The following is a 12,674-nucleotide window of genomic DNA, read 5'->3' as shown; positions in this document are numbered from 1 at the left end:
CTGAGCTTCAGACGATAAATTGTGATTCCTCAGGCATTCTTGTAGTTCTAGGAAGTAGCCCACTCTGCAGTTTCCTCGGGATTGTTTTTTGTATCTGGTGGCTGTGGTCCACCACTTTGTAAAGTTTAATATAGATTTTTATATTTACCACATACTATCAAAAAAGAAAATACAACTGACATTATTTGAAGCAATATATATTTTTACTTTGCAGTGTGTGCACTTACATGACCTTATAATATATCCTCAACACTATTTTATTATAAATCTACAACTCTTTCTGTGAAGAGCACTTACTCTTTATGGGGTCCTTGTGGACTCCAGGGCTGTAACAGTCATTTACACGCTGAAGAGTTAAAACAAAAATGAGGACTTCTATGTAGCTGCTAATCCTGTTCAGTGCTCCATAACTGAGCAGGTCTAAATGACATCAAAACATATTTTGAAATGGATCAGTGATAGCTTTCCTTTCTGTTCCTTCATGTTATAATGACATGATAGTGGTGGTAATAGACATGGCATGGCTGCCTTTGACTCTTCTTGTGAATAGAAAAACACATTATTCTACAAAAATGCAAATGAACAAGAGTTCATTTGCATTTTAGGAGTCTTTCTGGCTGCAGAAACTGACATACATGTGTCAGAGGGTTTTATTTTAAAAGAAACCTCCTTTAGAAAAAAAAGTATGTGAATGCCATATCTTTCAAATCCATTCTTAGCAGCTTTGATTTTTTTAAATGACAAAAAATCTATTTCTTTGGTGGCTAAAAAAAATCTACATTAGTAGATTGACTCTGAGCCTCCTTTTTATTTCTCCATTAATAGAAATACATGTGTATATTCTGTAAGGCCTGGGTGGAGGCCTCCTTGAACAAAGAAACCCAGGTTCAAAAATGATGGCTTGTATAAGGTATGAGAGTCCCTTATACAAACCCTAGCTGTTGATAACTAACAGTTGATAGCAAAATGCGTTCACTATACTCAATGGTACCTAACTAGACTATTTATTCATGACCCTCCAATTGATGTTCCACCTTCAGCGACATTGGCGCATATTTACTTTGTAGTTTGAAGCCTTTTCCCTTTCCTGGGAAAATACATGGTGGACCGACCACCACCCTGCACTGGAATGTTTCTTCGTCCAATTGATGGGCCGGCTTCTAGATAACCAGATTGTCTATTTCGCTACTTATCGGAAAATATACTTGGAATTATTTTTTTTTTATGTTACGAATTACTGTAATTATATGTTGTTTTTATCAGCCAAATGTTGTGGCCTCTTTGCTGTCAAATGCACTCTCGCTTAATAAATATAAAAAAGTGCTAAAAAACATAGGTAATTTCTTATTGCAATATGGCACCCTAGCAGCATTCTTTACTTTTTTTTTCTTAAAATACAAGATATATGATTCTTTACTTTGTGTATAGACCTCCTCTGGAAATCTTTTTGTCTGCTTGTGTGATTGGCTCATTTCTTTTCCCAGAAGTCTGCACAAAGTGCAAAGTCAAATTATAGCTATCCTCTGTAAGAGTTTCATTTTTGGTGAGAATGTTTTTTAAAACGTTTCTTAACCAAAAGGGATCCAGATGGTACTCTTATTATATTACAACAGTGAGACTGCTCTGGTGCGGATAATGACAGCAGAGGTTCCCATTTAGTAGTCAGTTAGAATATGGTATGGTCTACATAAGTTACAGAACAGAAAGGTAATATAGTTTACTAGAATCCTTGCAATGTATGCAGTTTACTCAGAAAAGTAGTACATTTTTCATTCCAAAAAACTCGAGTTACACTTTAAAAATATTAATATAACAATTTTGTCATCAGGAATGTTTTTTTGTTGGATTGGGATCTTCCTAAAGCTTGGCAATGCTTGTGCTGTTACAAATAATTATAATTTGTGTAGCATTGGTAAATGTATCTTTAAAATATTAAATTAAACAAAGACATAACAATATGTAAAAATTAATTTCTCTCTTAGGGATAAAGACTACCATCTGCGAACATATAAATCAGTGGTTATGGCAAACAAGCTGATAGACTGGCTTATAGCTCAGGTAAGAAGTCTTTATATATGACTAAGACCGAAATGTAATAATACAAATCAAAGTGCAGGAAACTCAGAGACCAAACAAAATTTGATTGTAATTCCTGAGAATGCGGTTACTGTGGGTTACTGTGAATGTATTTCATTATTTTTCACTGTTATTGAATTTTTGCATTAATATTATTTTTTATAAAAAGCTAACAAATGAACTTTATGTTAAGTCAAAACCTTTTTAGTGTGGGAGGGTTAGACCCTTGATCGGGTTTTTATTGCTGCCTGCTACAGTATTTAGATCCACCCCTCTATTTGTCCTGGGGACCATTGTCACTGAGACAGAAAGTGATGGTAAATCCTACATTTTAGAGTTCTCATCAGAGCAAAAGGTGAGGGGACACATGTTTCCATGATAGATGTCTAAGTTCAGGTCGCTTTGGGGAGATTTCCTTTTGTTGTTGTGTCTTCAGGACAGGAAGTGAAGGGAAATCTCCCCAGCAGGACACAATCAACAACAAATAACCTAATAGGGGTTTTAGCCCTTCCCTACTCTATCCATGACTGTCACAAAGGGTGGACTTCAAACACCTCCACCTTTGTTAATCTCTATCACGTGGTGAATTGATGGGATTAGTAATTTACACAATAAAGATAAGGTTCTTTGTGCTTTTCAGGTCACAGGGAGTGACCGAAATCTTGCATTTATGGCAAGATTAACGTGATAATGAAGTCAAAAGGTTGTTTAACCATATTTTAAATGCTGATTAAATCACTTACAATGGATGCTGATCCTTCATGTTCAAAAGTTTTAGCTTCCCCGAGCACTGGCTCTAATATGCTGTTTTAGGGTGGCTCCTTTCTCCTGCAGGCTCCTATGGAACCACCCTTGTGTGTGCTAGTAAGATGTGTGTGTCTGTACAAACACACACAGGCACAGCAAAGCAAGAAACTCCCCTGCTCTCTGCTCCTCCTCCCTCCTCACTTCCATAAAGCTAGTATATGGACAGCTGCTGGAGACTGTTCTGTTCCTTGTGATCTTGTACTGAGCAGGAAGTTCAGGGAAGCCAAACTGAGAGAGTTGGAGCCAGCTGTTTGGAAACATGATGACTAAAAGTGCTTAGGAAAAATATGAAAGACATAGTTTGCTGGGCAATGTACAGTATATTTGTTTGATCTGGATTCATTATTGAAAAAAAGAGAGTTTAATACTAGTACTTGCTGAAAATTTTCACAGATGGTGTTCTTCCTTATTTTATAGAAAACACAAAAAAAGTTTTGGCTGAAGTGTCACCTACGTTTCCTATATTTGAGCGCAACTTTAGCTAATAAGCATTGCTCCACATGTCATAGAACTGTGATTACATGCATGCCTTTGTTTTACTTTATATAGTAATATTTGTCTCATAAGATTTGAGCTATGAATACTGTATACAGTTCATTCCAATATTTTTAGAGAGTTACACACTAAATATATCAGTTCTTTTATTTTGTATAAAATATTGCAGGGGGAATGCCGGACAAGAGAAGAAGCCATCATTCTTGGTGTGGCATTATGTGACAACGGATTCATGCATCATGGTATGGCAATGGATTTATCCTCTTGTATCTCAGTTGTACTGTGCTGTGTATCTCAGTTGTACTCAGTTGTACAAAATCTGGAGCAGCTGTGCATGGCAACCTATCAGCTTCTATCTTTCATTTTAAAATCTTAACTGAACAAACTGAAGAGAGAAGCTGATTGGTTACTATGGGGAACTGATCTAGATTTTGTCTGTTTCGGTAGATATTGGCCACCAATTTTTGTTCTCCATCATCAGTAGAAATATGGTCATCTTATTGTAATTACGTAATTATGTAATTACACATTGTCACAATATAATAACCCTTGCTAGGAACAGGAAAGAAGAAGAAAATGTTCTTTGTAAAACAGATTACCTTAAAAGAGGGGAAACACTTAGGACACCAATAGTCGTGCACACACAGACTACAGTGATTGAAATTCAGCCCTGTATGTTCTACTTTAGATGTTAATACATTTTCCTGTATGTCAGTAAATTTAGATATATTGGATCTGTGTGGCCTGAATTGAACTGTACAAGGCAATGCCATACATGTTGTAATTACAGCAGATTATATAGACTTTTATGTTGGTTCCGAGTCTCATCCAACATGGATGAACATTCTTCAGGAAAGGAGATCGACATCATAAATAGGGTAAGAGAGAACCTTGCAGTAAACATATGTAAATGCACATGTTTCATTGAAACACATGTATTTGAATGCTGTACATCCTGAGTAGCAGTGTGCATCTTAAGTGTACAGTTTCAAATATTTTAGTACTCATAGCTTTATTTTCATCTTGAAAATATGCCACTGCAGGTCCTTGTTTTGGGAGAACGTGAAGGCTGCATGAGATGAGAAACTCTAGGGTTCAGTGGTTGTGTCATTCAATGGGTGCCATTTACGACAACTAGCAAGAGAGCAGATTTTACATCAGACACTTTTAGAAGGATGGATCTAAAGCAGGGGAAATTCCCCTCTGTGTGCCTGTACTGAGCACACAGAGGGGAATTTCTCAAAGTGGAGCAGACAAAATCTGGAGCAGCTTTGCATGACAACCAATCAGCATCTCTCTTTCATTTTCAGATATTAACTGACCAAAATGAAGAGAGAAGCTGGTTACCATGCACAACTACTCCAGATTTCATCTGCTCCAGTCTTGATAAATCCCCCCCCCCCATTGTGTCCACCAACTACGTAAATACTGTACATCATTTTCAAATATTAACTGAACAGACTGAAGAGAGAAACTGATTGGTTACTATGGGGAACTGTTCCAGATTTTGTCTGCTTTGGTTTTGATAAATTCCCCCCAGAGTCTTTTGAAACGTTTGTGACACCTCTGGTTTAAATGCCTCTTATTCACCTCCTAACCAATCTTTGAAGCTAAACAACTGGTTGGGGCAGCTTTCATTCTATGTGGATGTTTATAAACATACCTGTTTGTACATAGACATCCCAGATCGCAGGCAAAATCCAAAGAGCCAATCAGTGTGTCGATTTAGTGGTTCTTGCTTTTAAATTAGGGCAAACTAGGCCGTACATTTCTATTTAAATAATGTTCTACACAATTGCTTTTTCACCTATATGTTACACAGTTCTATCGCTGTGGACACAGTGCTTTATTCCCTTTTTTTTATTCCCCTGATCTTCTTTTGTTCAGTATTGGAGAAGAGTGAGTTCAAGGATGAGCCTCTGTTGTTTCGATTCTTCTCTGATGAAGAAATGGAGGGTTCCAATATGAAGCACAGACTCATGAAACATGACCTAAAGATTGTTGAGAATGTTATTGCTAAATCTCTCTTGGTAAGTACTCACACTGCAAATCTGCATACATTCAGTGGCAGGACTTCTGCTTTATGGTGAACATTGCTGTAAGGGACATGTGCTCACATGAATAAACTATAGTTTCCCTTTAAAGCTATATACACACAGTGACTGGATGTGTGCATCTTCTACTGTGATATATGAAAATGTTGTCTGTCTCTGTTACAAGGAAAAACAATGATATATGTGGTTTTGCAGATAAAGCCCAGTGATGGAAGCTATGGCTTTGGACTGGAAGATAAAAATAAAGTACCTATAGTGAAATACATTGAACGAGGATCTAATGCAGAGGTAACATTGCGCTGTAATATTTTAGGTTTCTAAAGTGTTTTCCTTTTTTCTTGGTGAATATATTGTTTGTGTTTAGTACAACTCTTTTAAACTGACATCTGGTGTAGAGGCCAAGAAGCTAAAAACATCATGTAATACTGTATGTAATAACCAATATAATAGATATTGAATTTTTCATAATAAACCAGGAGGTTCATACTTAATGAGCCAAAAAAACAAACAATATTATTGTTGTGGGTAGATGTTGAACCACTCACCACTATCTTCTGTCACTAAACACTGGACTTTGTGGCTCCCCAATATCCTCCTCTGGTATGTGATGTGACTCATTCTGCATAGAAGGAGGAGATGTCACAATGTCCCCATTGTGCTCTCTACAGTGTAAATAAGTTAAATATCCTATATAAAGCACAAGGCCAGCTGCGAATAGCTCTAACAGATGCATAAAACATAAATCTTGCTGCTGGAGTCAATAGCAGATATACAAAATCGGTGAGTAATTCAGCACCCCAACAGCCACCCAAAACTTATTGTAAGCCCCCCTTCCTCCCTCTTGACTTGTATCACTGCTGGTGTTTGATGATAGTCCCAGAGCTGTCTTATGGAGCGACTTGGAGTTTAAAATTGGCTTCTTCCCCCACTCCCAGTGGCTGAATGGAGAGGTGGATTATTGAAACAAAAGTGAGCATGTGCTGCTAGGGAGGTAGGCATTAAACCAAATATGTTACATTGTCCTGGATGGTGAACTGGCTAGGTTGTTTAGGTAGGTCCTCGCCCTACATGTATAGTTTTGGTTACTCTTAAGTAGATTCTACACTCAGCGTAAAAAATGTGTGTTATCAGCTACACTCCGGTCAGATGTGTATTTACAGCCCATGTTGTCCTAGACATACATGAATAATATAACTTTTTTTAAACAAGTTCCACCTTTTTTTCTAATTATTAGAAAATGTTGAACCAGAAGTCTTCTTTGCATGCTGACCTACTGGACTGTATGTTTTATTAATTAATAGAATGCCGAGAGAGAATATAAGGCTGCTTGCCTTTTGAGGTACCTGTGACTTCTATTGCCAAACCCAACAAACTTATTATAATTGATTTTGTATTAAAAACAATTAGCCCCCAATGGAGGGGGTACCCACAAACATTTTTCAGATGATGGCATACCTGGTTAGCCTCACCAGACTTGGCACCCCCCCCCCCTCTCTAATCCTGCAGCAGTTGTTACAATAGATGTCCAAGTGGTAACAAAGGTTTACGTTTGACCCCCACCATCTATGGGTTTGGAATTCTCCCTTCACTAGCTGTTACTGCCACACAGTTGGCCGATAAGTAGCAGGCCCTTCAAACTATTGGTGTGCTGTGCTTTACTATCCTGATTCTGATCTCCTATGCCGCTTGATAATATAACTTCATAGCTTCTCTCAGGCTACTTAAGGTCATTTTTAATATGGTGCTTATTGTTGGTGTTGCTTACCCTTGTATGTTAATCACCTGTTGTGTCAATGGAATATGTATGTAACTCGCCCCATTTTTATTATGTTGAAGGACCGTGTCTGTTTGTGGTTTCTGTCTTTGTGTGCTGTTTTTAAACCTAAAATAATCTTCCAATAAAAATCTACTTGGTTTAAAAAAAAAAAAACAATTAGCCAATTATCATTGTCACTGGTGAAAAGCATCAGACAAAAACTACGTGGTCATGTTTTGCAGTTGTAGAGTACCTCTTTAATTGCAGTCAGTTATAGACTAGCTTCAGTCGTTTGGGTGAGGAACTGTGTTTAGTAAACCAAAACTGTCTGCCATACATAATGGAATTTCCATCTCAAAATAATTTACATTCTCTGAACATGTAAACTACTCAGAAATGAATTTTGCCTATTCTGTAAATTGCTTATATTTTCCCCGTTCAGCAGAAGCCGGCTATATTTCATCTTATCCAGCTCATCAGTTAAAATGTATTGCTCTGTTCAATAAGAGAAAAATATTGAAGTGTAACAGCAATTATCTTGCTTAATGTAGCAGGAATTTACATCTGCAGTATTTTGTTGTTGTAACACATTGAACCCTTTTCATTCTTTGTGAAGAGATTTGCTCCAGTAAGAGAATTGTTTCTGTCCTCTTTGCTTCCAGTTGTCAGGAATGGCAATCGGGAAAAAAATCTACGCTGTGAACGGTGACCTTGTTTTCCTGAGGCCCTTCCATGAAGTCGATTGTTTTCTGAGGACTTGCTTGAACAGCAGAAAACCTCTGAGAGTTCTCATGAGCACAAAACCCAGAGAGTAAGTCACCTCTTGTCATTTCTATATTAAGATACAGACCAGACACACCCTGGAGTTCCTTTAAATGATTGCTTTAATGTAACTATGGAAAACGGCAAATTAAAGTGATATTAAAGTCAAATGCTGGTTATATCACTTCCAATGGATGCTGCTCCATGTTGGTTAAAAGTTTTAGTTTTTCTGCAGAATCAGCTGGTCTCCTGAACATTGTCCCTGATATCCGGTTTTAGGGTGGCTTCTTATCCTTGCAGGATCTATAGAGCCACCCTTGTGTGTGCTAGTAAGCTGTGTGTGTCTCCACAAACACTGGCATAGTAAGGCAAACCTGCTCCCCCCTCCTCCCCACTCCTCCCGTCTCCAAGCTAGTAGATGGACAGCTGCTGGAGACTGTGCTCTCCTTTTTGAATGTTTTGCTGGACAGGAAGTTCAGGGAAGCTGAGCTGAGAGAGTTGGAGCTGTTTGGAAACCCGATGACTGTAAGTGATTGGGCAAAAATGTAAAGAAATACTTTCTTGGGCAATGTATATTTCTTTGATCTGGATGTATTATTGAAAAACAAAATGTGTGTTTAATACCGGTATTAGTTTAACCTGTTTGTTACTGAGCATGATCAGCCATTCCGCTGCAGAGGAATCAGAAAGTCCCAGCAGAAAGACTATTTATGGCCACCATACACCTTTTTTTTGTGAATTACCATAATAATGTTTTTATGCTGAGTTATAAGAAAAACAAAACCTTTAATCGAATAATAAAAAATGTAATTAAAAAAACCCAAATGGGGTAAAGGTTTCATTGTTTATTAGCTTTTAAAGTTGCAAACTTTAGGGCTACCATACTATTCCCTGGTTTACTATTTAGTCACTGGCCTGGAATAGTATGACATTTAAAAAAATGCTGACTAACTACTTACTCGTTCCAGGTTAGTGATGTAATAGGTAGTAGAACTGCTGGAATTCCTTATTTCTATAGTTTGTTCACGGTCACAAACTCAAAATGCACTGAACCTAAAGCTAAAGCTAAATTTTCAAAGCGAGAGTTTATTGTATACACTGCCTGTGGAGCATGTGCAGTGCAGTGTACAGTCATGGCATCTGTAAGATGCCCGATAATGGAGCCAGGTGCCAGGATAATGTAACTCCTGCCTGCATGGCCTGGAGCGACATAATCAATGTCCACTCAGTGGCCAAAGTAAGAACACTACGGGTTGATAGAAGTGATAGAAGTAGGGAGGGCAAACTTGGAGATGCCTGTCATAATGTGAACGTATCCTGCACATACATGCACAGAATGACAAGAGTTTACTCCTCGCCCATCTCAGCTGGCAGTTTAGAGTGCATTTCTGGAAGATCATCAGGTATTTTTCTGTACTTGCAGGGTCTTTAAAGAGAAAAAACACAGGGAACGTGTATCACAGAGATGTACTGCATATGTTTTGTTTTTTATTTACATTGACATACACTTTAAGATTATGGGCAGAGCTTGACAGAATTGGGTTAAACAGTTGGAATTTGAGATACAATTACTTATACATCATGACAAACATGCATTTCTTGAAAATCCCTGGGAGTGCCGTTATGCCATTGGGACTGGAGCAGATATACAGTATCTCTTGCTCACTTTAAATATTATGTTGTCTCTACCTCATTCTTTTGGGTTCTACAACAGTCACACAAGCTGTCATGATTATTGCAGTCCCCTGGCAAACGTTACTGAAAAGTCTGCTTGCCTTATTTCAAACCCAGAGAACTTTGGAATTACAGTGCTTGGGTTCAACAGATCAAGTGGCAGGCAATTTACTGAGATTGTGTATTTGTTTAAAATAACACATTTGATTTCTAAGAGTTTATTGGCGAGGGAACAATGCTATAGTGTGGAATATGCCTAATTACTTTGTTTGGTTTTTAGTCTAAGCAATAGTAAAGCTGTTATAAGGAAGGTCAGATGCTGCTTCCCACAGTGAATCATAATTGGATGCAGTGTTTCCATGCTTCAGGGACTGGTGTTGTGCAGATGGAAGTCTAATGCTAAAAAATGAAACAGCTATATTATCAATATACAGTGGGCAGCAGTGTGTGAGTTGTACACTTGTTTTCTTAATATGAAAACAGCTGTTTATATCAAAATAAGTTTTTTTTTTTTTGCATTTAGCATGTTCATTGGATGCAAAACCATATCTTGGTGGAAAAAATGTCCCAGTCATGCATTAAAGTAAGCAATAAATACCCAGTACTCAGATTTAATAGGTGGGATTGTGGCCTGATGGTGCCAGTGGTGGATATGTTAGATTAGTGCTTCTGAGCTAATTCCTCCAAACACAGGAACACCAATTCCAAGAGGGGTTGCCAAAGATTCTAAACACTTACCAATGAAGTGCATGATAGGCCAGTATTTGTGCAAAACATCAACTCCATCACTGGGATCAGGTGTGCAGTCTAGAACAATAGCAGAATCTCCTCTGCCAAATGAACCCCTGCATGGCAAGTTCCCCATGGCACCTCTGAGACCTCCCCAACAAAGAGTATGAGGGACCATATCAGTAGAGTAGAAGACAATATCAGATATCATATGAGGACACTCCTGATAAAAATATTAAATAATTCAATTTGGTGTTATAGTCAGTGACCAACTATTATCTCTGATGCTGTAGAAACTGCGGTTATGGCATTACAAAAGAAATCGGAAAGGCAGGGTGCCAAAATGGATGCTATCAAAATGAACATGGGTAATGCTGCAAATTAATGCCGTCAACTGCAAGATAATTGCACTCACAGAATAAATAAACCATCATTGCAACAGAAGGCCAAAAACTAGTTTATGGGTTAAAACTGCAACTCTATTAAGATTAAAATAGCAAACTTTTGCTGTAAGCTTTAAACCAAAGTGAACTTTCAGTTTACTTCAGGTAAATACATTCTAGGAGCATCAAAGCAAAAGGTGTACAAATTCTTAGCCCTGGTTTACACCGAGGCGTTTTTGAGCAGTTTGAAAAGCGCTTTTAACTGCCCAACACAAGAAATCCCATGATTTTCAATGGCCCTGGTTCACACCTGAGCAGAAAAACGCCAGCCGGAAAACACCAGACGCCTGAAAAGATACAGGAGCTTCTTTGGGCAGTTAAAGTCACTTTTCCTCCCCATAGACTTAATTGTAAATGCCCAAAAAGCGCAACAGAAGCATGTTGTACATTTCCGTGAGCGTTTTTGCGCGCTTATACGCGCGTTCTTCCATTGCCCACAATGGTTGATGAGCTGCCAATCAAAATGCGCGTCTTCCTGTTAAAACGCACATACCAATGTGCACAACGTGGAAATATGCTAAAGTGCATACAAACGCGCAAAAACGATGCCACGTAGGTGTGAACCAGAGCTTAAAGCTGGTTTTCTTTAGCCTTAATAAAATGAACTGTCCCCTGCCAGCATACAGTAGAGAAGGACCAATACTCTCTATGTGGAAGCAGTAGACTCTCTGCAGAGTTCGGACGCACCCCCTGCTGAGTCAGACCTACAAATCTCCAGTAAGCTGAGAGCATGAGATTTCCTCATTAAAAAGCTATAGTCAGCAGGAGCATGTCAAAATACTGCAGAGAGACCGCTGCTTCCACACACAGAGCAAGGGTACCAACATGGAGATAAACCTGCAAATGAGGGCACATTGCCCCTTCCTTCAGAAATGTACTGTGACCCATAACCAGGTTCTCCCAGGACAGTTGCAGAATTATTTTGGGTACATCCGATGCATATTGTTCCTAGAGCCATATAATAAACACTGTCATTGCTTAGTCCAATTTTTCGCACACAGTCATCAAGTATTCCATCATTATTACTTAGGTACAGTGGTCAACTGTTGGTTCAGTTTAACGTTCAGGACTTGTGTGCTCAAGAAGGAACATGGTGATTGCACAGTGGTCCAAGAGCCAGTTTAAAGTTTTTAATACTGACAGCTGTGCTTTAAATTGTTTGAAAATATTTTAACATGATTTATGAACAAGAACAGTCAGATTTTGGTTTTAAACAATTTAATCACACAAATTGAACCTGTTTTGCGACTGGTTGCTATAAATTATTGCACATCATTGTTTTTATGTGTTATAAGACCTTTCTTGGCAGGATAATTCGTAGTTCAGACAAGGATGCTGTATACTGAGAACATTTTATGAATACACCTTTGTACATGGGCTCTAGGGGAATTGTTCATGCTTTTAGTATATTTTAGAGTGTAATAAAGTTTTGCTTTAATTAACAAAATTTGTGGGTGGATATGACATTGTATTGGGTCTACATAATGAGTTACTAAATTCTGCACAGCGAGCAACCTTCAGTGCTATGCTTATTGTCATAAAACCTTCAACCAGACATTCTGGGTAGAGTGTTAGTGGGGGTGGGTGAATATATGACTTCCCTATCTATTCCCACGATCTACCTTAAAGTGACACTAAACTTAGGAGTTAAATCTTAAAAATATATTCAAGTACCTGAACTATTAACAAAAATGTATCTTACATATGTATCACTCAGCTGTGGATCCTCAAATCATCTCTGAATTGGTGCGGACACTGTCCTTTCTTCTGGAGGGAGGCCAACTTTTTTCTACATGGTCCCTGTGTGCAGGGCCGGATTTACTCCCCCTGGCGCCCCAAGGCCAGGTTCCACAATACGCCCCCCCCCCCGCGCCGCCA

General features: G+C 38.4%; 1 protein-coding gene across 1 annotated transcript in view; it reads left to right on the top strand.

Moving 5' to 3' along the window:
• The window catches only part of PREX2 (phosphatidylinositol-3,4,5-trisphosphate dependent Rac exchange factor 2), a 250,362-nt gene that overhangs the window by 99,174 nt on the left and 138,514 nt on the right, over window positions 1-12,674 (top strand). The window contains exons 14-18 of the mRNA XM_018554229.1: window positions 1,983-2,058; window positions 3,548-3,620; window positions 5,266-5,408; window positions 5,628-5,720; window positions 7,851-7,999. Of these exons, the coding sequence (XP_018409731.1) occupies window positions 1,983-2,058; window positions 3,548-3,620; window positions 5,266-5,408; window positions 5,628-5,720; window positions 7,851-7,999 (534 nt within the window). The remainder of the gene's footprint in view (window positions 1-1,982; window positions 2,059-3,547; window positions 3,621-5,265; window positions 5,409-5,627; window positions 5,721-7,850; window positions 8,000-12,674) is intronic.

This window comes from Nanorana parkeri, unplaced genomic scaffold (genome assembly GCF_000935625.1).
Source record: "Nanorana parkeri isolate BGI_ZX_2015 unplaced genomic scaffold, ASM93562v1 scaffold147, whole genome shotgun sequence".
Lineage (NCBI taxonomy): Eukaryota > Metazoa > Chordata > Amphibia > Anura > Dicroglossidae > Nanorana > Nanorana parkeri.
This window is presented reverse-complemented; position numbering and strand designations above follow the sequence as displayed.